Genomic DNA, 24,605 nt, shown 5'->3' on the forward strand with positions numbered 1-24,605 from the left:
CAAGATGGTGGTTCCGGCTGAAAGGAATTTTCCAGTTGTTTTTGAACTGATAGTCATGTAAGTTCAAATGCATTCTAAAAGAGCTACATTTTTACTCCCCTCCCCCAATTTTTCTTTTTGATGTCACATTTTACATCTTAAGCATATGTCTTAACTGTTTATTGTCATTATTGTTGCTTTTACAGATTTTTGTCTTTTAATCTGTGTGTTGGTTTAAGTGATACTCAGTCCTTACTATATATTTGCCTTTTGGGATTTTCCCTTTCCTATGTATTCTTGCTTCTTTTCTATTTATAGAAGACCCTTCAGTATTTCTTTTAAGGTAGATTTAGTACCTACTTTATAGTTTTTGCTTGTCTAAGAAATTATTTCTCTCTCCTTCTATTCTAAATAATAATCTTCCTGGGTAAAATATCCTGAGTTGCAGGTTTTTCCCTTTCAAGACTTTGAATATATCATGCCACTCGCTTCTGGCCTGCAAAAAATCAGCTGATAGCTTTATGGGGTTCCCGTTGTATATGACTCTTTCTCTTGTTGCTTTTAGAATTCTCTTTTTATATTTAACTTTGGCGATTTTAATTATGATATGACTTGTGGGTCTGTTGAGGTTCATCTTGTTTGGGACCTTTTGTGCTTCCCTGTACCCAGATGTCTATTTCCTTCTAGTTTGGGAAATTTTCAGCCATAAATCATCAAATAGCTTTTTAGAAGTCTTACCTCCCTTGTTTCTTTCTGGAACCTCTGTAATACAAATGTTGGCATGTTTGATGTTATCTCAAAGATCTCATATGTTGCACTCATGTTTTTTCATTTGTCTGTGTGCTGTTCTGATGGGTGATTTCTATTATTCTGTCTTCCAGATCACTTATACATTCTTCTGTGTCATTTAGTCTATATTCATTGCTTCTAGCAGGCTTTTTATCTCAGATACTGAATAAATCTCTTTCTGATTGTGTCCTCTTTATAATTTCTAGTTCCATGTTAAAATGATTTGTGTTTGGATCAGTCTTCTTCCCTAATTCAGTTAGCATTATTATTACCAATATTTTGAATTATCTGTTTGGTAAATTGCTTATTTCTATTTCATTATTTTTTCAAAGGTTTTCTCTTGCTTTTTCAGTTGAGAGTAGTCCCTCTCCTTTTTCATGTTTAACTTTCTTTGTCTCTATGAATTGAGGTGAAACAGTTATCTATTTTGGTCTTGAAGGGGTGTTCTTATGTGGGAGTATACCTATGGAAACTGTGTGCCCAGGGCCTTTGCGGCAGGGCTGAATTCGATGTGGATGCCAGTCACGTCTTTCCTCAGGGAGTGCTGGCAGCTCTCACCTTGGTTGGGGGTGTGGCTGGTGATAGAGGAGCTAGAGCCCAGGGAAGGGTGTGAGGCGAGACTTCTTCTCTACTCAGTGGCTGTAACTGACTTATCAGGAGTGGAGTCTACTGCCAAGTTGCTGAAATAGAAGACCTGAGGTTTGGGCTCAATTAGCTCTGTTCCCTTTAAGTGTGTGTTTTCCCTTCTCCCCACATTAGGGCCTGTGCCCCAAAGGAGGGAGGTTCTGAAGCAAGTGGAGCTCATGCATTTACAGAGGTCCAGTGTTCTGCCTGTATAGGCATCTGGGGCTTTGCTCAGACTTTGCCCCTGGTAGCATCTTTTCCCCTGTTGTGGCCACCCCAGATCTAGTGATAGACTACGGCATGGAGTGGACAGGGTGGGAGCGTTCACTTGGCTTGAGCTGGGACCTCTCTCTGCCATGCCTGGGGGGGCAAGCCAGCATGTATGTGCTCCTCAGAACTGGAATCTAGTCTTCTCCAGTCTTTCTGTCTGTCCCAATGCTTTTCTGGCAGCCAAATGGGCTTGTCTCCTACAGCTAGGACTCCAGGACTGGGATACCCAGTCTGTGGTTTGACTTGCTCACTCCCCAGGGCAAGTGTTTGCCTGTGTAGTCTTCCTTTTCCTCTTGGTCCTCTGCCAGGGGCACAGGTCCTGACCCAATGCTTTCCTTCTCATCCTACCCAATTATGTGTGTATCTTTCATACAGTATTGGTTGTATAGGAATCCTTCTGACAGTTTCCAGTTAGTTTTCCATGAGGATTGTTCCATGTGTAGATGTATTTTTGATGTGTTTGTTGGAGGAGGTAAGCTCCACATCCTCTTACTCCACCATCTTGCCAATTTCTTTTTACTCTGTTACATAGAGATAACATAGACCCTCTCTTTTGTGATAGTAGTTAAAGGGATCAGTTATTTAATTATCTTGCAGTTTTCTACATCAGCAGACCAAATATTCAATTCATAACATTTGAAGTATGTAGTATTATTAAGTAGGATTTTGGGTAGTCAGTAACAGAATCCCAAATCAAAACCAATAGGGCAAATTTGGATCTCTCTGAGAGTCTGGAAGCTGGGTTGGATTCCAGACAAGGTATAGTCAGTGTTTCAGCTCCCTTTCTCCGCATTCTCTTGGCCCTACCCTTTGACGTGTGTATGCTTTCTCCTCAGGACGAATTCTCAATGACAGTCTACATGGCTGCATGCAGCAAACAGCTCTTCCTTAGCACACCTAACAAGAGAAAAAACATAAATAACCTCTCCCCTTCCCATGAAGTAAAATTTCTTCCCCAGGAACTTAGATGAGACTTGCTAAGTCATGTTGCCACAGTTGGGACTTAGCAATACATGGTAATGTGCTGATTGGGTGAAGATTGGCTTCCTGAACCGATTATTAGCAAGTAAAATAAGATTACCAAGATGGACTTTGAGTCTAGGCTATACAATCATCAGGATTCAGCTCTGGAGTTCGAAACAGCTTCTTCCACTTCTCTTGGACTGTGTGAAAGAGCAGTGTCTTTCTAAAGCAAAGGAAAACCGTCTTGGAAAAAAAGAGAAAAATGAATCTTGGGTGGCCAGTCAGTGTATTCACTGCTGAGTAGTGGAGCTAGGCTGAGCCTGGGGAATGGCGATGGTTTAAAGAAAAAATACCCTGGAGACTGTTACTCGGCCTGTCAGAAACCCGTTCCTGCCTAACCCAGATTTTTGCAAAGGGAAAACAGATTTGAGTAAGACCTTTCTGAAATGCGATATTAAGCTCACGCAGGCTAGTCCATACCCAGCAATGGCCCCTAGAATCAGAGGCTAATTCCAGGTTCTTTGTGTTTCTATAAAACTGCACTCCTCATTAGCATATGAATCTGTTGTTGCCATGGCAATTATGATGTATATTGTATGCTATCACTGTAGAACAGGATCTAGAAAACTGAAGGTTCTGGTTTAGGAAACAAAAACCTTCTTGGTAATAAGACCAAATGGAATTTTAACTTGGGCATCAAAACTGTGAGAAACATTACTGCAAAATGAGAGGATCTTGGGTTTTAAAGGGACATTCTTAAATCTCGATGAAGTGAGACTATACTGATTTATCTTTATTTCCAAATGATTTTGAGGAAGCTTTAACATTTAAACTGGTATAAAATAGGGCAATTAAAAAGCTAAGAAAGAGAAGGAGGGAAGGATGAAGGAAATGAAAGAAAGTGAAGCGAGAGAGAAATGTTGGATGAGGTTCGGTTGTATACCCATCTTGGTATTGAAATTTCCTTATTAGTCCGCTGTGTTTATTCTACAACTTGGTTGAAGAAGCAGGTCAGGATGCTGGTTTGGGGAGCTACTTCATCCTCTGTAAATTAAGTAAGTTAAGTGCAGAGGAGATGGTGGGATAAACTTCTAGACAGGCTGTGTCAATAGCTAAGGATCTGGGTGTTACCAATCCAAAGACTTCGCACCGTGTCTCTGATCCAGATATGCTTCCTCTCTATTCCAGCCTGGAAGTGATTATCTCTCCTCCTCTGCCTGACCCAAGGAGGGAGAAGTTACGTGCAGGAGTCAAAATGTCTGGCTATTGTCAGTTATCCCAGGGTCCCACACAACACATGTGTTAAACTCTTCCTTGTCTGGCACACCCTTGCCACCACGCCACCTTTGTAAATAATGCCCTCCAGCATATACTTTGAATTATGGATCCATTTTTCAACAAGATACTGTTCATCTCCTTTCTTTAAAGAATTCATCATAACTGCCAGTCCATTAAGTCTACTATTTTTAATGTTCTACTGGGATTATGAATTCATTAAGTATCTCCTCAGTCATTTTTAGGGTTCAAGGCAAGAGGGGGAAGCTGTAGCAGATACTCATTCTGCTATTTTGAAGTGAAACTATTCTCAGATGTGTCTATAGTGACATGAAAAACAAATATAGGGTTAAATAGTTGTGGGAATTGTTTTTCAAACATACTGTTCCTGTGTGCAATTCAGACAAATGTCCTTTTTCTCCACTCCCATAATCATGATCTGTGACTGGTCACGACAAGGCCTGTGGAAGGCTGAATGTTATGTAAAGAACAGACCTTGAAAGTATGTACGTGCAGTTAGAATCTCTTTATGTGGTAGGTTAAGTGTTGATGCAGTCCCTTCTCCCAGCCCAGTGGTGTAAATTGCCACAGCTCATGGGTCCAGGCTCCTTTGCCCTAAAGGACTTGCCATTGTTCCCTGTGGACTGTCGAGGTCATTGAACTTGGAAACTAGGGAGGCAATTAGGACCCTTTCAATAACTTGGCAAGATGTTATCTCCATTCAGCATGTCAGGACACTGAGGCTCGTGGAGGTTCAGCTGTTCAAATGCCTGGAGCTAATTATAGAGTCAGATGCTGAACTTGCCCGCCCAAAGTCGGCTCACTAAGCCAAAGGCCTCTATTCAGTGCTGCACATACTTGACATTGCCGCAGCCCAACATGACAACACCAACTTCTTTTGTAATTATTCCTACCAAAAATCTTAACCATATGAAATTGGTGCTTTTATAATCCAAAGATGGTCAGATATTGATAATTTCATATAGTTCTACCTCATATACTGTCCTTTAATTGTGTAATGAGATGGAGAAATTTTTCTTTTTGAAGTCAGTATATGAGTTTCCTCCTAAAGGCTTCATGAGCTCATTGAGCATTTACTTTGATATGCCAGACTGAAGTAGGCAGATCCTTTCCAAGAACAGGTGACAAGATTTCTAGTGGAGGATTGGTTTGCACTTGAGGTGAAGGGGGATGAGGCAACAGCAAATTTACCACAGAGTGAAAACTCTGGAAATCAGTAGAAGCCATTAGGAGGCTTACCACTTCCTCAAGATCATGGACATGGATGTTTGAAGCAAACTTATCTCGATCTCAAGGATAAAGGTAGTTTCCACTGGCATCCAAGATACTAGTGTTCCATGTATTTCTTGAGAACAGTCAGCATGATGAGTCAGGAACCAAAGCTGTGTTTACTCATATGGTAGTGGCAAGCATTCATTAAAAGTTCATTGACCTAAGCATTTTGCTGGATGTCACAGATCTAAATTTTCCAAGTGCCTTGAACATGCACTAGAAACTTAAGGCATTCATTTTAAAAGCTTAGATTCTGATTGTCAGTCTGTCAGCTTTAAGGCAGGTAAAGTTATTCTGCCAAGGTATGTAAATTAACTTTTCTAGGGAAAATGAGGTCATAAACTAACAAACTGGTATATAAGAGAAGGGTGCCATTCGCTTTTATTGATAAACATATTGGGCATTAGCAAGATTCAGGTCCTGGGCTGTCCATCTACTATGTCATTTAAAGTATGGGCTAATGCTAAGTACAGGAAGTCTTATTCCAGTCTTCTTAGTGATTTCCAGGAAGTATGTGTGTGCTTTGCCTGAGCACATGTGTGTATATGCATATTTTCCAATCTATGTCTTGACATATGTGTATATTATCTTCCCCCAACAATGTGTAAGCTTAAATACAGAGGCTGAGTTTTCCACTTCTTTAGTATTTCCCCTCTAGTATATTCCTTTTTGATTACTAAGTAATTGAAGTTTAATCTATATGAAAGGTTTAATAACTTATTTTTAAATATTCTTAAGTATCATTTTAAATGTTTAGCTCCATTATAACAGAAGATAGTGTGACTTGAGGAATCTCTGAATGTTAAATCCCTCATTAGGAGCGTATTTCAACATGCTTTGTTTATATTGGAGACAGTGGGTCTTCTGTATATTGTCATCACACAGGAGCACTATGATATTTAGTGACTATTAGAAATCTACTCAATTTAGGAAAAACATTTTGAAGAAAACACTGAGATTAAATAATTTATTACCATTGCTAAGATGAACACATATACTTGATACTCAATTTTATGCAGAACTTTAAAAAAATAGTTTTAATACAGTATCAAAATTTACACAAGTATTTTTGTCAAAAGACCAGTGTTCCTTGTATTAGCTTCTGCAGGCTCTACTGCAGGCACAAAAACTTGTTTTAAATGTCTTCAGAGTATAGGAATACAACAATTTAAGGATGAAAGCTTTTCAAGAGAAGGTGTAAATATAGCAAGTAATTTTCTTTTATACAGTAATAATATTCTCAAAATATAGAACATTTAAAAGAGCTTAAATCGTAACCCAATTATGATAATTAGAGAGATAATTCTATAGCAAATTAGTTAATAAATATTTTCTGAAAACAGAGGGCTGCTTTTTCATCACAATAACATTCAGAAAAGTATAACGAAATTCCTTTACACTCCTTCACCAGTGACAATTAATACATGTGTAATAAGTCCATTCAAAAATAAGAGCAATAACAGAATACCTGCTGTGAATCAAATCAGAGTAAATTAGAAGAAATCTGAAAATGGGAATTGTTGCATTCCTACTTTTATAATCTTAAACTACAGTAAAAACTTAGCATTCTGTCACAGGCCTCTTGCACATTCATACAAGAAACTATCATTGCATTTGGATAAACACAAAATACCTATCATAGCATTTCCAATACACACAGTCTATTTTATATATATATATATATATATATATATATATATATATATATATATATATATATATATATATGTATACCAAAAATAAGAAACTAAGCAAAGCTAGCACACCTCCTCTTCAAACCTCAAGCAATCTGAACAAGAGCTTTTAGTTTCAATAATGAAGGACATGCGTCAGTTTCATAAAACGTTAGATAGCTGCTGTAGGCAAAGAAAGCTTTTTTCATAAATGCAGTGCAATATTTTAAAGTTTACAGAAAGTTTATTAAATATAACAGCATGTCTAGAAACTGTAGAAATTGACATCTCACAGCTGGAAACACTTGGAAAAATTATGTGATTGTTCTTTAATTGAAATTGGTAATATTAACAGTAATGAATACACTGAATAAAGATGGAGGTTGATATGTCCCCAAGATGTCTTCATGAATGGTACATCAGGTTTAAAAGAAAAGGTATATTTATTTTGATCAGTTGAAATAAATGGTACTCTCTGATAAGCACTCTACACAGTCTTGCTACCCTTCTAGCTGGTAAGAAAAATTTATGTGGTATTTTTAGCACCTCAAAAATCAAAACAAAATCTCAGAAACCTAATTTATCTTGCATCCAAATTAATTATGCATCAGGGAACTAGTTTTATGTTGACTAAAATATAAGAAATAGGTGCTCAACTCTTCAACTTGGGAAGCTGGAAACCACGTTTTCTTATCTTGAATACAAGATGGTAGAACACTCCCACCATTATATGATGCAATGATTCAGTTCTATCAAAACTAGAGGCTCTACTGGACTCCTCCAATCATGCAGGTTTCCCAGTTACAATCTTAGACCTGAAGAGTCAAAGACGTTTTAGTTCTAATGAAAATATTGGTACCAAAATGGTTATTTTTTTCAAAGCTACCTTATTCGAGATTGACTGTTGTGAACATCAAAGTGAGAGACATAAAATACTTCAGTTATACTGAAGATTTTAGAGGGAAAATATGTGCAATGTACAATCACTCCATGTTATTCTTTGAGTCCAGGTTTGTGGAAAACCACTCTCTTCTTCTCTTTTATCTCTCTGGCAGTGGTGATGTGTCATGTTTGAAAGAGAGTGCTTCTCACATTGGTCCTTTGTACTGGTTTCCGGACAAATGTTGCCTAATTCCAGGACACGAACCTGCAGCATCTCCAAGTTTCCTCCATACAACCTTAAAAAAAGAAAAGTAAGTACCTTAATTGTCCTCTTCCGCAAAGAGATTTGTGGGTTGTTTTTTTTTTTTTAATGGGAGAATCTACCAGAGGAGAAAAGAGGGATATGAAGACAAGAGACAGGATACCCACATGATGAGCTCAAGCACAGAATGAAATGTGATGCAAGTTTCTAAATCACAAGAACTGCTCAGCAGGTGGGACTGCTATGCTTTGTTAGCAACCAGGGTCAAAATTCAAGAATGATGGTGCCGGCTTCCTTAGTTACAAGAGTGGTCCTCAACTCTGGCTGCACACTGCCTACATGGAGTTACTCTCAAACAGGAATGGTCACCTGTATGTTTTAAAGTTTCCAATGTGATTCTAATATGTAGCCAGAATTCAGAACACAGGAGCAAATTCCTCCTGGTTCCTATATTATATATTTATAACGAGGGATACCAAAATATTTAATCCACTAAGGACCATGAAGGAGTTTTTGTTCTTAGCTGTTTAAGTGCTAAGCTGGTAGCCTTAGGGTCACTAGTACATGTCCCTAGTTTTCCCTGCAGAGTGGGGGCCTCAGTTATCATAAGTCTTGGCTACCAAACAGTATGGTATCTCAGATTACCACAATAGAAAGCACCCAAATGCAGAGAAAAGATAAGAATAAACTGAAGAATCACTAAAATAGATACAATCTGTCAAAATAAGACCGCTGAAACCAACAATGATACACCAATACATTAACGTGAATTAGGAAACACGCAGTAGCAGTCATAACCCTTCTAGAGTATTTCATTGTAAGGATCAGGATCAGATTAGTTCCGTGAAAACTTTATACTGCTTTAACATGAACACAAAACCAGTCAGCTCATAATTATTCATAATTTTTTTTTCTCTTTTTAAAAAGAGCAGATACTTTCCAGGGAAACCAAGTACCATTCATGGTAACACACAAAATATAGGGTTCTGTCTACTTTCATTTATAAGCCAAATGGAACTGTTAGTGTCTGTGGTTTAGCAGACACTACAGTGTGGTGGAGATGTCCGGTCATATTTGAAGGGAGCTGTAGTTATGGTCCTTAAATATTTGGAAAGGAATGATGACAGCAGTGGAGGGCTCTAGCTGCATACAAGGGAGTTAGGAAAGTGTCATTTCTTAATAAACTGACTGAAGAGGTACAAATTCTGAATCGGGAAGCCAAAGGGTGCTATGGACTTTCCCTTTCTAGCCCTTAAATGATATATACAACTATATCTACCCAGAATGCTTCACGGATAAACTCAAATGATCGTGGATATAAGGCGGTAGAGGATTATAACTCAAAAGTACAACCCCTCTTCAAGTATTCAAATGTAGAATGCAGTGGGCCTTACCCCTGAAATTACCATGTAGTGAAAGGAAACTCAGAGAAGGCAGAACTCAGAAATAAGTCAAGGACATTAGTTAACTAAGAGAGCAGAACAGGTGGGTATATGAACTGAGATGGTTGCTGAGATGACCACTCAAGCACTTCAGCTGTTCTCAGGGAATTTACAAGAACCAAACACAAAAACCTAAGATAAAAAACCATTACTACAAAAAGGTAATTTCTTAGAGCGTGGTGTATTTTTGTGGTACAGTTTAGGAAGAGAATAAAAGCACTTCATGCTTACTAAGCAACATGATAGTACTATGAATAATAGTCTTTTCATTGTACAGATTTCAACAGCTTCTCTTCAGGAGGAATATCAGAGGCTGAGATGAAAACTTCTGTTATCTTTAAGTTCTACCTGAGTCTCTTACCTGATCTCATGCTATGAGAAAGCTTTACATTTCCGTGACATAACCGTAAAAGCACATAGTTCCTCTCATAGGTTTAATAGGTTTCAGAATCTTAGCTAGTTCCTAAGAAACCACTTACCTATGAAACTCACAATCTATTTTTCTTTATTCTCCAGTATTTGCTATGTGTTTTCGATGCTGATACAACTTACAGTGGTGACACAAATATTTTAAATCAGTGATTTTTCCTCTTGGCTTTTAAATAGTTTCCAAATATAGACGTGCTAATCAAATTTGAACTAGCTTGCTTTTCTCAAATTTTGGTGATCAAAGACAGAAAAGACACTCCAGAGAACTTCTGAAGGTAAACAAGGAGGACAAGCTTTTGGCTTTCTGAAGTCAACGACAGTGCCACTGCCTGTGGCCTTTTGAAGGATTTTTGGAAATATAGGCAAACAAAGATTAGTGCAAAACTAATCAAGATCAAATTCATTAGTGGGTGTCTTTTATGACTAAGAAATAAATTTTCTAATGTCTAGAAATCTTTCATCAAAAAACAGTCATTTACAAAAATTCTGGCATTCAGCACAGGGAGATGATCTCCTCTGTAAGATACATTGCTTTTCATTCTTGAGGAAAGAGAATTGAAGTGTCCAGGTTAATCACACTTGGGAAAGTGGGGAGAGCTGGTCCTCAAGGAAAATCTAGGTATACTCCTGACTTCACTCTTCATTAGGGAACAATTTGAGCAGGTAACTTAGGTTCAGGATCTTTCAAATTTAAAATGCAAGTGTGGGGTTCTTACCCAGGGGTTCCTATCCAAATTGCTCGTGATCTGGGTGAAACCCAGACTTCAGAATTAGGAAAGAGCCTTATATTTCTTTTTGAGAACCACTTGGGAATGACCTCTCTGGTCCCTTCTAGTTCTACATCAGTCTCTGAATTTTCTCATTATATAGTCAACAGATGAGATGCAACAGGCATCCCTGGGTGTGTGGCTCAAATGTTAAGGTAAATATTCAAATTGAAAACCTTAAGGACAGGTTGAAAAGCTACAGAGGGCGACGAACAGTGATGCATTTAGAAAATTATGACATCTAGAACTTATGACCTTTTGAAAGCAGACAAAAACATATGCAGGAAAGGAAAGCAAATTTGTGGAAAGGGTTGCAAAAGAAAACCAGCCACAACACGAGCAAGCAGGAGGAGACTGACACTCTTGCCCCAGCACATACAAATGCCGATGGGACTTGCTATTTAACATTTACTGGATTCCAGGAACACCTTAGGGAGGGAGATAAATGAGATATCTGGTCCTAATACCTAAAGCTTAAGGGTATTTCTAAGCTATTTTGATATCCTAATGGACACAGAATATAAGGATAAAATATCAAGGTAAAAATATAAAGCCAATTCAAACCAGTGCTTAATCGGCCATGAATTTTTGCTTTTAACAAATGTCCTCCCCTACAATATTCTATTTAGCTTTTTAATAAGCTTCACCAATTATATTCTTGCTTAAATGATACATCTAAGCTTATTACTCAAAAATTTAAACAGATAAAACAATTCAAATCACATTAATAATTACATAGATTATGCAATCATGAAATATCATGTCAGTTTTCTGCTCCTCCACTTCATGTATAGATTTCTGTGTCTATCTCTTTTAAGTTCTTATTTATCTCCTCTTACTATTTTTTGAGCTTAAATCAACCAGTGAAAGGTGAAGATACTACTTTGCATGATGTGAAGCATGCATATATGAAGAACTAGGGAAATACTAACAATTAAGACAGTGACTTTTTCCCCAAGTATAGTTGCAAATAATTTGAAGAAGACTGTTTTTCTTTGTTTATCAAAGGTTTTTAAAACACTGATTTTAAGGAACTTTTAAGAAACAGTATAAAATGGAAACTGATGCTATCAACTAGTAATATTTTAGAAAATTTACTCAAACTTTCACAGTTCATTCAGGAATACAGAATTGGCTGATGATCGCTTACCTGAATATATTATAACATTACTGTGTTAATAAAACTGCAAGTAAATTTACTAAAGATAAAAATCAAGGGGAATTTGGTTTGATTTTCATATAAAAATATAAAGGCAATTGGGCAGCATTTTAAAAAGTAGGTATTCATGAAGCAATAACTAAGCTGTGATGAGGCTTTCAACACAGAATACACAATAAAGCACATTAAACTTACATTGCACATTTCTCTGACTATAGCTTTTTCTGTCTCACTAAGGTCATGTTCATACTCTTTACCCTGTTGACGATCTATAGTTTCCTGAACATCCAAGACCTGGATTTGTTGAAAAGAGAAGCAAATTTCACACGGAAAAGAAAAAATTTGTTAGTTATGGATAAAAACCATCGAGGAGCTCCACTTTGTAAAACCTTTAGTTTTTCCATGTCTGCATATCAGGGTGGATTAGGATATGGCAAAATCTTTTAAAATAGCTGACTGTTCTGAAACCTATCTGGAGTCAGTTCTGCTTGATTTTCACGTGGCCATTAAGAGCAATATCACTAATAGTCAATTGAATTCATTAATGTCTAAAATAACTAGATGCATTTAGTTAATTTGGTCATTACCATAACCTGACTGTGTCAACCATTTGGACACAGTCAGTTAACTCTTGCTCCATTGTAAAGATAAGCAATATCCATTAATTACATGCCAAATAGTCCAAATGATATGTAGACACGGCCTGTAGAAAAAAATGACTAAAAAAGATGATAGTGACAGGTGACACTGGTCAGAACCCAGGAATATGTAACATAAGAACTTTTGTTAACATTAACACTACTGACCTGACAGTTCTCGCCTGGACATGTGCCCGGGGCCTCAGAAAGGACTATGGAGATAGCTCTTTGACCATAGCAAAGAGAAGCAGTGGCTCCCTAACAGTGAACATATTCGAGCAACACTATTTTTCATTAGAGCAAAGTGGGGATGAGATGCTTTTAAACAGTTTTAGAAACCTATGATTCAACTTCTCTAAATTATCACTAAATGGATTGAGAATAAAAGTCTTTGTAAAACATCTGTAAGGTTTTCATGTGGGGACAAAACTTTGGCTTCGAGTGCTATTTATTTTTCCCCACATCAGCTTATAAATCAAAGTGTTGATGATTAAAAAAAAAAAAAAAGAATGCCTTTCCTAAAAGCTCCTGTAGAATCCACACTGAACTGTAACACAGCTAAACTCCTTGGTTTTGCTGTCATCATAGTCAGTGCTGATGGCCACACCTAAAGGTGTCACCTGAGAATCTGCCCCAGTGAACAGCTGAACCAAAATAATTTAAGCCTAAAGTTGGACCTTCATGTCAGCTCATAGCTACTGAGACTACAGAGATATTTACAAGAGTTCAAATCTGTAATAATCTAATTCACAAACTACTTGCTTATTAACCCAAAACTTCTAACCATTATTACTGTGTAGATGCTACTTCTTAAAGTAGGCTGTGACAGTGGTAAAAAAAAAAAGAAAAAGAGCCTCACCCGAGTACTCAACTCTTATTGGAGTCAGTTCACAGTCTTTGTATACTTAGAGGAAATCACTGACTGTGCTCAGTGAACATTCATAGAAAACTGAAGAACTTCTGGAATAAGCTCATTTGCCTACAAATTCAATTTATAATGCACCTCAGAGAATGTTCTTCAAATCAGTTAATTTCTCCTAAATGAAGTGAAGCTCCAATTAATAGTTGTCATGAATTTTAAAGCAAGAAAAAGGTGGTGTTACTACTTTTGTGCTAATTCCTCATACTGATTTACAACACTTCCCCCCAACCATGACCATAGAGTTTATTATGGTCTGGAGTTTCTAGAGGTGTTTTTTTGTTTGTTTTTTTTTAATTTATCAGAAGATGAGAAAGTGAGCCATTGTCCTAAGTATTCCTTTCTGGATAGAAAAATCGTATGATATAAATCAGCTCTAGATTGGGAGCTTTTAAAGACATGTCTAGTGGCTACACTTCTTTTTTTTACATTGAGATATTCTAAAGATGCGTTTCCCAGAGGCGATGTTTGCACATATTTCTGTTTCACGACACAGTTAGCTCATGGAAGCAAATGCATGTTCTATATTCAAGAGCCTCCATGCACCCGATCGAGATGCTTCAGTTGCTCAGTGTTACCCATTGGCCATGTGAGGACACTTATGTGTCCTGATTATAACATAATATCTTCCTTTCGAGATAATAAAATTTCATATGAAAATCAGAGCATGAATTCAGAGAAAACTGAAGAGCTCCTCCTTTCCTTCCCCTTCCTTCTAGGCCACACTCACACAGCTGCATTGAGGAATTTGGGGAAGATTGCAACGCTGATCTGATTTAATAAGGCAGTGGGCGAGACAGCTTTCAGACGGTTTGGAAAGTAGGGCAGCGTGCTGAATTTGGAGTAAGTATTTGCAGACGCTAATACTACACGATGGAGGCCACTCCTTCGCTTTCCCATTTCTAAAATGCTTTTCTGATTGCTAGAGCCTGATTTGTGCTAAAGTAACAGTATGTTTAGCATGCTGCTCTCACTAAACAGTATCCGATGCTGTCAGAGAGCAGGACATTCATTAGTCAGTAAACCAGCGCCCAGCAGACGCAGGGCAGTGCTCGTCTTTCTGTTGCGCCTTCCTGCGAATTCCCCTCAGCTGCTCTGAGTTTTCCCAGCTGAGACAGGAAAAGCCGAATGCACCACCACTGGCCATCAGCCTGGTTCTGCCACCTCCCTTGTCAGCAGTCAGCATGTGTTTGGGAGAAGCCAGTGCATTTTGTCTAAGTTATAGCAAAGTACGGGGGGTTAAATCTACTGCTAAAACATAATCGTCCTCAAGTCAGGCAAGTATTGGGAAGTTCTCATCTACTTCCTTACTTTACGCATGCCAAGGACAGCGTGGCCCACTCCAAAAGAGTGCATTGTCAGGCTGTTGATAAATCATTCTGAAACCAAAACCGTTTTAGAAAAGTTGTGAAACCCATGTGGCAGAAGCAGGACTGAAGCATTCTCCCTAGTTTATGGCCCAGAAAGGTTTGGTCAAGGCTATGTGGTAGGAATTATAGGTAATTTGAAAACCAGTGTTTCAGACTTTGAAAATGATAAAACTTCAAGGAACTGTCTCAGTTTTTAAGATGATTTTGATTGCCTGCAGTTTCTTCTCATAGATAGGTAAATATTTCCATTGCTTATTATTAACTTTACTTACTGGAAATCTCATTATTGGTAAAGAAAAATGATAATTTTCAGCCAACTCTTTTGTTAAGTCATTGCAGAATCTGAAGTAAAAGCCTAAAAATTTAACAGCTTCATGATTAAGACTATATATCTATTTTCTAATACTCTATAAAGAAGCATTAAAGCATTAACTAGTTTGAAGACTTAATTTCTATTTAGTGGTGAACAAAGTAGGTCTCTATTTCAAAACTTTTTTTAGTAAATTGCACAGTGTACTTCAATTGCATAAAGAAAGAAAAATACGGTATCCTTCCTTATTTTGGCCAACTGTTAACTCCCTGTATTTGAAGACACCCATGTTACAAACACTGCACAGAAAATACCTAAAACAGTATTTTACAGACATAGATATACATGCACAGACTTTAGCTTCAATGCAGATAGATATGAATCACATTTCTCAAAACAAAATGATAAAACTAGAGATTCAACCATAAGTACTCAAACCCATTGTTTAAAAAAATTAAAATCATACTTCAAAAATTAAGATAAAACATTACACTATAAGGGGTCAAAAAATAAAGTAGCTATGGTTAAAACAAGAGACCGTGAGGATTACCAGACTAGTAAACGAGCCACACACAACTGAAGTACTAGATAAACGGTTGTACACAGTTGGTTACCTTAAGAGAATGTACCACGGGTTCAGGCTGCTGAGGTGTGGTATGTCCACTGAAGCTAGCTGGAGAGTTGGGTGAACTGTTACTCCCATCAGCCCCTGATGACAACCTAAAAGAACCCTTAGTAGAAAATCAACAACTTTGTTATTAAAACAAAGGTCGTTTATAACTGCAGAGATGTCATTCAATATTCAATCGCACTGCCAAACGAGAATTAGCCATTTTGTTCATTTTTTTTTCTAGCCTGTCCTAAGATGCTGTCAGCCTGTTCATTGGAAGACACTTGCTGCTTAACCAGCAAAAAAGCCTTAAACAAGAGCCATCTCTACGCATGTCCAGATGTCACTTCTGATTTACCAAAGAGAGCAATACCCCCTAAGGAATGCCCATTAAGAGCATTTCAAGAATGATTTTTGAAACTTAAAAGATACTGAAGAGTAGGGAATTGGTGAGTTACTCCACAGCCGAGTTAAACATGCTCACTCAGCAAGACAAATGCCATCTTCCATATGTCTCAGAAAATGCAGACACGTCATATTCCTGCATTAAAGAAACAGTGTCTGAAGGAAAGACCTAAAGTGGAACATTTCCCAAAGAGATTTAACCAAATTAAATGTTTTCTTTAATAATTCTCTTATGAACTTTTAAAAATTGGAAGACAAAATAGATCACAAATGACATATTTCTAAGTTCAGTGACTTCCACTGAATGGCTGAAAAATCAGAACCTGGGCATTATTGATATGACCTGTGAGAGTCAGAGTCACCCATACAGGAACTGGGAAAAAGTAAAAATGTCACTTTTTCTTGGGGTTTCTTGGGAACAAGACTAAAGGATCAGGAAAGAAAAAGAACAGCAGTTATCTACCCTCTTAGCAAAAACAATCTAATGGGAATTCCATTAGATTGTTTTTGCTAAGAGGGTAGATAACTGCTGTTCTTTTTGAGGGCCTGAGAAGTTTTAATTTTTGTCCATCAACAAATCTGTACATTTTTTCATACCTAATAGATTAATAACTTCCATTTAATCTGATCCTAGGGACCTAACCCCCTGAGAAGGCGCCACTGAAGAAGCATCATGTGTGGTTGCATCAAGGGAAGAAACAAGAATGGTCTGGGACGTTAGTTCTCCAGCATCTACAGCAGAGCTTCGGTGTGCATTTTAGGGAGAAGCTGAGCACAGCAATAGAGGTATGGGTTTTATACAAACCATACTATTTGTAGAGAATTAACTCTTGAGTTTTACAAAGATTATTTATGCAATTTGGAATATCTTCTCCCTTCCCTTGTCACTGTCATTTCTTCCTATGTCTTTGAAGGCTACCTCTGCCACCTCACAAGCCAGCTGAGGCCATGTTCCTTTCCTTATGCAACCAGATCAGGTCCTGCCCCCACTCTCACTAGCCAACAGGGAGCGGAAGTCATGGAATATGACCTTTCGGTGACTTCTCCAGCTTCTGTCCTCCACTGTGACTAATGATTAAATTAATAGCAGGCGATGACACAGGACATGCAATTATAATAGCCTCAAACCCGTCTGGGAATAAATATTTGTAAGATTTGTCTTCCTGTATTTGTAATTCGGATCAAATCAGACATAATGGTACCCAACACAAATAACAGAAGGGGAACTATTTGAAGTTTCAAGATGATTAATAGGCACACCCTCCCCACCACCAAATTTTGGACATCTTCCTCTGCAGAGATCAAATATTTCCAAAATGAAGGGAGTTATAAAGGAAGCTCTTCCCTCAATAGCTCTGGTACTCTACTGTTCTCTTTCCCTACTGGTACCACCCTTATGACTCTTGAAAAGGCTTCTGAGATTACACAGAGTTCATGTCAACCCTCTCGTGGGATCCACCACTGCAGTGCTGTGCTTCCTCTGACGGGTCAGCTAACTCGGCAGGGAGTGAGCCTTCCCCCTCTAGGCTGCACTCCCTTCCAGTTCATCCTTTCAGATCCTTTTATGCTTAGTAATTTTTTTTTGGGGGGGGGGGTATTTATTTGTTAGACTTAGTTAGTTATTTTTAATGGAAGTTCTAGGGATTAAACTCAGGACCTCATGCATGGTTGGCATGCACTCTGACACTGAGCTATATACCTTTCCTCCTCAAATGCTTTTCTGCCCAGACCTTCTGTTTCAAAGGTTCCTTTCCAGACCTGGCAGAATGGTAGGCATGTCAATTCTAGCTTGCTTGTCCTTGGGCACGGGGCCTCTATCTTTCAGGGTATTTTGGTTTAGGAGAATATCTGAAATAGATGATAAGTAACTTCCCTAAACCCGTGGGCAATTTAGCACTGTTTAAACTTAAGGGTAGACCAAGACTATCCTTATCTATTCAGAAAAACACCTTTATTAAAGAAGTATTAATAATAATAGCTATGATGGAAACTACATAATGGGAAAAAACTCTGAGGGTTAAAGTTTTACTTCAAATTTGCTTTGTGAGCCATGGACTAGTAATCACTAGAAAGGTCAAAGTTCATATTTTATGTGGTTTCTTTGAGGCCACAAAGGTAACCAAATGCTTGGTAGAGTCGTACACTAACAGGTGCTAAGTAGTTTTCTAGATTATAGCAGAAACAAGCACCTCATTCTATCACATCTCATTTAGTTACTATAAAATGAAAGGTTAGGTTTCTGTGTTCTTATTAGTAGAGTCAGACTAATATCTGGAGAATTCTCTGGGCTCTGTCAATACATACTCTCAGTGGACTAAAGCATTTTCACTGAAGTGTTATTTGAAACATGCTGAGTGAAATACTAGCACAACAATGATTTTAAACAGTCCCTTGGAGTTTATTTCAAAAAGATTTTAGCCTGTTATTTAAATTGTATCTTGGCTGGCTCAGGAGACAGGAAATTTAAAAAGAGAAATATCCTAATAAAATTGGAAATGTGACTCCCAGCTTCGGGGATGCTTGTTTTAAAGCTACCTGTGATCACATAGTACACACCCCACCAGTTTGAAAGGGGCAAGAGATAATTTTCTAGGCTGGCTGTTAAGACATCTTTTGGTGTCTAACAATGCATTTACATGGCCACTGACCTTTAAATTCCTTTTCATGAAAGGTGCAGGTACATTCCTTCTCCAGTGCTTGGGGTTACTCAACTTTCTCTCCCAGACTTAGGGAAAAAACACTGAAGGCAACTGTTGAGGAGGTGACAGTCTATACTCCAGCCTTCCCTCCCCTGATGTGGATACACAGTGACTTTCTTTCATGTGGACTGATTTATTCTCCCCCCTCAGTGTAACTTTTCCTCTAGCAACAGAAGTGATCTGGTCAAGCACAAGAAAGTCAGCAGCTGACTCATCTTCACTCACCGGGAGAGTGGGCAGGCATCGTCCTATTCCTCGGCACCCTTGCCACCACTGCAAGACCCGCCGGGCTCTGGGCCCCCAGCCTTTCTCCATATTTGAGCTGTTTCTAGTTGGAGGTTGCCTTCTATTCTGGGTGGCCTTATATTTGGAACAATACAGTACAATCACTCAGAAAAATACTGTTTCCCAAGTCTCAAGAAAGCAGATAGAACAAGAAGCTTAATGAAATGAACCACAATGACCACGATGGCAAGCTTGTAACATGCACCTCTAATGAGGGAAAAAATTAAAACAAACTCACTGAATTCCGATACCTGAGAGCCAATACTGAACTGTTTTTAAAGTTTTGGGCAAAGGTATAATTAATTTTCAAGCTATCAAAAAGAAATGGATGACAATGCCAAAATTCCAGGAAAAATTTGAAGCTATTTATACAACTTAAGTTTGTTGGTTTTACTTGTGAGACAGAGAATTAACATAAATCTTAGAAATTGTTTAAATGCAATTGGGAACACACTGACCTTTTGTTAAGAAACACAGATTGGGTAGGTATATTCAATAATGCTCAGAAAAACTGACATTGCATCAAATTCTCAGCAAAATTTCTGCACATTGTAAGTATATAATAAACTAAGAGACCACCACTGCATTAAAATTACTATTTTATGTGAGACAGATAACTAATTAATAGAAATTTTGATAATCATGCAATTCCCAAATGTCTGTACTGGTTGGAACTAGAGATATCACATAACTGACATAAAAAGAAAATACAAAAAATTTTTTCCCTAAATTTCAGTTTTTTCCCATACCCAAACTGTACTTTGTTTGGGGGTGGTAATTAAGGTTTATTTATTTTAATGGAGGTACTAGGATCAAACCTAGGACCTCATGCATGCCTAGTACACACTATACCACTTCCTGACCTTTACCCACCCCTCCCCCATGACCAAACTGTAATTTTATTAAAATGATCAGAAGCAAAATGCACTCATTTGACCATAATTTCCTGGCCCTGCCAACTTTCACTAAGACCTGTATCTAAGAATGCTGTCCTAAGGAATAAGAAAAAAAATTTTTTTTAATACAGAAAATTTGCAAATATAGTCCAAAATATAGTTTCCAGTGTCCAAACGTTTAAGTTAATTTTAGAAGACTGAGAATGAATACATAATGTTTAGTTCTCATAAATCTATTATCCTAGAAGTATGTGGGTAGCCCTGGTCTCATTTTTATTTTACTCTTAATTTTTGGAGGCTGAACAATAAAGAACAATAAAGAAAATGTACCATGGTCTTAAGTAAAAAAGGGGAGTAGTGATGGCCAGCAGTTGGTACTCACATTTTTCTGAATCTACAAAATCAGTACCAGTTACCTATTTAAGAAGTCACACATATTCCCCACATGTAACAAACAGAAAGTTACATATTTGTACCTGGACCATAATGACCATTTCATCAAAGCAACACTGATTTAAACTTTGCTTTTTTAGTAATCATTTCACGTGCCAGTGTCTTATTTATTTCCATCATCAAAAAAGAGGTATATCCAATAATTTATAACATGGCTGATGGCTTAAAATTCACTTCCCACCCCAATCTGCATGGTTCTATTTCTGAGATGATCATTAATGCAGATTTTTGACAAATGAGGTCTCTCTTCCAATTTTGGTTCTCTTCAGGGCTGATGCATCGCTCAGATCTTAACGATTTTTGGATTCAACAACCAAGTGAAACATAAAAATTCCTTTCACTCTTCTTTACTGTATAGTGAGAATAAACCCCAGTGCCTCTCCACTGTAACAAAGCTTATAATCATAACCCTGACATCTAAGGTAACATCTCTAACCATTTAGATGCCTGCTGGAAAGAGCACTTTCAAAAAGTAGATATAACATGCGACAGCTGTGACTTTCAGTATCTTGTAAAAGGTTCTTTTAAAACATATTAACTATAGCTTGTATAGCATTATTAACCTCATAAGAGGGGACAATATACAGGCCAGATTTTTATGGAAGAATAAAGTACCTGAAGATAGCACCATTTTAAAGGAAAAGGTACTCTTAGAATCAGGATTATTGACTTTCTACTGATGTTAGCAATGTTTTATTTTAATCCAGGCCATGGAAAAAATGTGTTCTGGACCAGCCATCATTTTTGACCTTCAAGTAAAATATATCTGAATAGTATTTATAAACTAATGAAGGGTTAGCTCTTTGCTAGCTCTGCAGTTGACAATCTTGCTCTTTTCTGAAGACAGCTGTAGAAAACATAAGCCTTCAGTAAAGTAACTCAGTGGTTGAACTTGTTTCTAGCAACTTCAGAGCCTGAAGCGGGAAAACCCCAGATTCTGACCATCCACTGGGAGGACAATTCCAAATAACCTTAATAAAGTCACTCCCTATTTTCTGAGGAATTCTATTTTGCTTTGTTTTCTGCAGTTTTCCAAAAATCCAAATGTATTTTAAAAAGGTCATGCACGAATGACTCTACTATTCCAACAGAAATCTGTGTACTCAGCAGCCACTTTATATATAGTTACATAGAGTAACCTGCAAATTATTTTAGGTGTAGTGATGGTCCAGCCTAAATGCTAATAGCAAAGTGATGCTCTGCATCAAGACTGTGTGGGAGGTAAGTGACAGATAATTTGCTACGTGGCAAGTACTCCTTATAGAAATCACAGATTCTAATATTGTAAGCAAACATCCTAGATAGGGAAACAAAAGCACACCTCAGCATAACGCAGAACATGTATGACAAGCCCACAGCTAACATCATTCTCAGTGGTGAAAAGTTGAAAGCATTTCCTCTAGGATGAGAAACAAGACAAGTATGTCCTCTCTTGCCAGTTATTCAACATGGTGTTGGAAGTCCTAGTCATAGAAATCAGACAAGAAAAAGAAATAAAAGAAATACAGATTGGAAAGAAATAAGTAAAAGTGTCACTGTTTGCGGATGATACTATATGGAGAAAATCCTACACACACCACCAAAAAACTAATAAAGCTCATCAATGAATTTAGCAAAGCTGCAGGATACAAGATTAATACATATAATCTGTTGCTTTTCTATACACTAATAATGAACTACCAAAGAGAAAGTAAGGAAACAATGACACTTAAAATTGCATCAAAAGCATGAAATACACAGGAATAAATTTAACCAAGGAGGCAAAAGACCTATAGTCTGAAAAGAATAAAATACTAATGAAGGAAATTGAGGATGATACAAATAAATGGAAGGATATCTCATATTCATGGGTTGGAAGAAATAATATTCTTAAAGTGTCCATACGACCCCAAAGCAACCTACGTATTTAATGCAATCCTATCAAAATACCCATTACATTTTCACAGTACTAGAACAAATAACCCTGAAACTTAAATGGCATCACAAAAGACCCCAAATACCAAATCAATCTTGACAAAAAAAACAAAAACAAAAAACCAAAGCTGGAGGTATCACACCCTGAGTTCAGAGTATTACAGAGCTACAGCAATCAAAACAGTATGGTACTGGCACAAAGACAGACAACATAGATCAATGGAACAGAATAGAGCCCAGAAATTAACCCACACATTTATGGTCAATTAATCTATGACGAAAGAGTTAAGAATATATACTGGGGAAAAGACAGTCTCTTCAATAAATAGTGCTGGGAAAACTGAACAGCTACATGTGAAAGAATGAAATTAGAACATTCTCTCATACCATATACAAAAATAAACTCAAAATGGGTTAAAAACCTAAATGTAAGGCCAGAAACTATAAAACAAAGTGAAAAATAGGCAGAACACTCTGACATAAATTGTAGCAATTTTTTGGGGGGAGAGAATCTGTCTCCTGAGGAAAACAAAAGCAAACATAAGCAAATGGGACCTAATGAAACTGCACAGCAAAGGAAACCATCAACGAAGTGAAAAGACAACTTATTTAATGGGAAAAATATTTTCAAATGATACGACCAATAAGGGATTAGTATTCAAAATATATAAGCAGCTCATAAAATTCAGTATCAAAAAACAACCTGATTAAAAAATAGAAGACCTGAATAGACATTTTTCCAAAGAAGACACAGAGATGCCCAGCAGGCACACGAAAAGATGCTCAACATCATTAATCATCAGAGAAATGCAAATCAAAACCAAAATGAGATACCACCTAGAATGGTTATCATCAAAAAGACCACAAATAACAAATGTTGGTGAGGATGTGGAGAAAAGGGAATCTTTGTACACTATTGGTGGGAATGTAAATTGGTGCAGACACTATGGAAAACAGTAAGGAGATTCCTCAAAAAATTAAAAACAGAACTACCATATGGTCCAGCAATTCCACTCCTAGGTATTTATCCAAAGAAAATGAAAACAGTAATTAGAAAAGATAAATGTACCTCTATATTCACTGCAGCATTATTTACAATAGCTAAGATATGGAAGCAACCTAAGTGCTCATCAATAGATAAATGGATAAAGATCATGTGAGATATATGTATATAAATGAAATATTACTCAGCCATAAAAAAATAAAATTTTGCCATTTCCAACAACATGGATAGACCTGGAAAGTGTTATGCCTAGTGGAATAAAGTAGGGAAAGAAAAACACTGATGTTATCATTTATATGTGGAATCTTAAAAAAAAAAAAGGATGAATATAACTAAATAGAAACAGACTCATAGATCTAGAGAAAAAAACTAGTGGATGCCAGTGGGGCAAGGAAAGGGGAAGGGCAAGGTAGGGGTAGGGGGTTAGGAGGTACAAACTGCTAGGTATTGAAATAAATAAGCTACAAGAATGTATTGTGCAGTATAAGGAATATAGCCAATAATTTATAATAACTTTAAATGGAGTATAATCTATAAAAATTTTTAATAACCATGTTGTACACCTTGAATTAATATTGTAAATAAACTATAACTTCACCTGGAACTAATACTGTAAATCAACTATACCTTCAATTTAAAAATTAATAAAAAACATTTAAAAAATTATATATGAGAATTATTATATGAAAATAAAATAAGTCATGAATTCTGATACTGTAAGCAAACACCCTAGATCAGGAAACAAAAGCATCCCTTCAAATCACTGAATAAGACAAAACACACGGTACCACTTCCTCCTTTCATCACATGGTATCTGGGAGCTCTCCTTCCATGAAAATTGAGATTTAGGATACTTTTTAGTATTGTCCTTAAAATAACTGACTTCTTCAGAATTAAGGGGAAAAAGTGAAGCCATTCAAAATTTTAAAAGATCATCAAAACAAAAAGAAAGCACTCATATTACTTACGGTCTCTGAGTAAAATTATTCTAATTCATAATGTGAGTTTTAAGAGAACTAGCAAGATGAAGCTATTGTGATTAAGTTATCATCTTGCTATTTTGTGATTACATTTTATTTATTACTGTTTTAGTAAAATTACTTTAATCAACACTCTGGAAGTTTCCATTCTGTTGCCTTGTAGAAGTACATTTTAAAAAGTTTAACAGGAATAAAAGAATATTATGTTTTTATATTTTATCATATAGAACATAGGCTTCCCACTTAGATATAAATCAGATATAATGCATTTGTAACAAACATTAGAGTCCAGCCCTCTTACCTATTATAGGAAGCT

At 37.0% G+C, this 24,605-nt stretch overlaps 1 protein-coding gene across 7 annotated transcripts in view; it reads right to left on the reverse strand.

The window, feature by feature from the left end:
* Positions 1-6,898: 6,898 nt before the first annotated feature.
* Positions 6,899-24,605, reverse strand: part of CCDC85A (coiled-coil domain containing 85A) — a 174,081-nt gene continuing 156,374 nt past the window's right edge. Inside the window, exons 4-7 of one of the 7 annotated variants that reach the window (XM_031467064.2) lie at positions 18,984-19,118; positions 15,659-15,775; positions 12,003-12,101; positions 7,831-8,044 (exon numbers count right to left, since the gene is read on the reverse strand). In XM_031467064.2, the coding sequence (XP_031322924.2) occupies positions 7,955-8,044; positions 12,003-12,101; positions 15,659-15,775; positions 18,984-19,118 (441 nt within the window). In that variant the 3' untranslated portion in view covers positions 7,831-7,954. Of the gene's footprint in view, positions 8,045-12,002; positions 12,102-15,658; positions 15,776-18,983; positions 19,119-24,605 lie in introns of all 7 variants that reach the window. The other 6 variants (XM_031467066.2, XM_031467067.2, XM_031467068.2 and 3 more) reach the window with 6 other exon arrangements.

The sequence above is a fragment of the Camelus dromedarius genome, chromosome 15, assembly GCF_036321535.1.
Source record: "Camelus dromedarius isolate mCamDro1 chromosome 15, mCamDro1.pat, whole genome shotgun sequence".
NCBI classification, from domain to species: Eukaryota; Metazoa; Chordata; class Mammalia; order Artiodactyla; family Camelidae; genus Camelus; species Camelus dromedarius.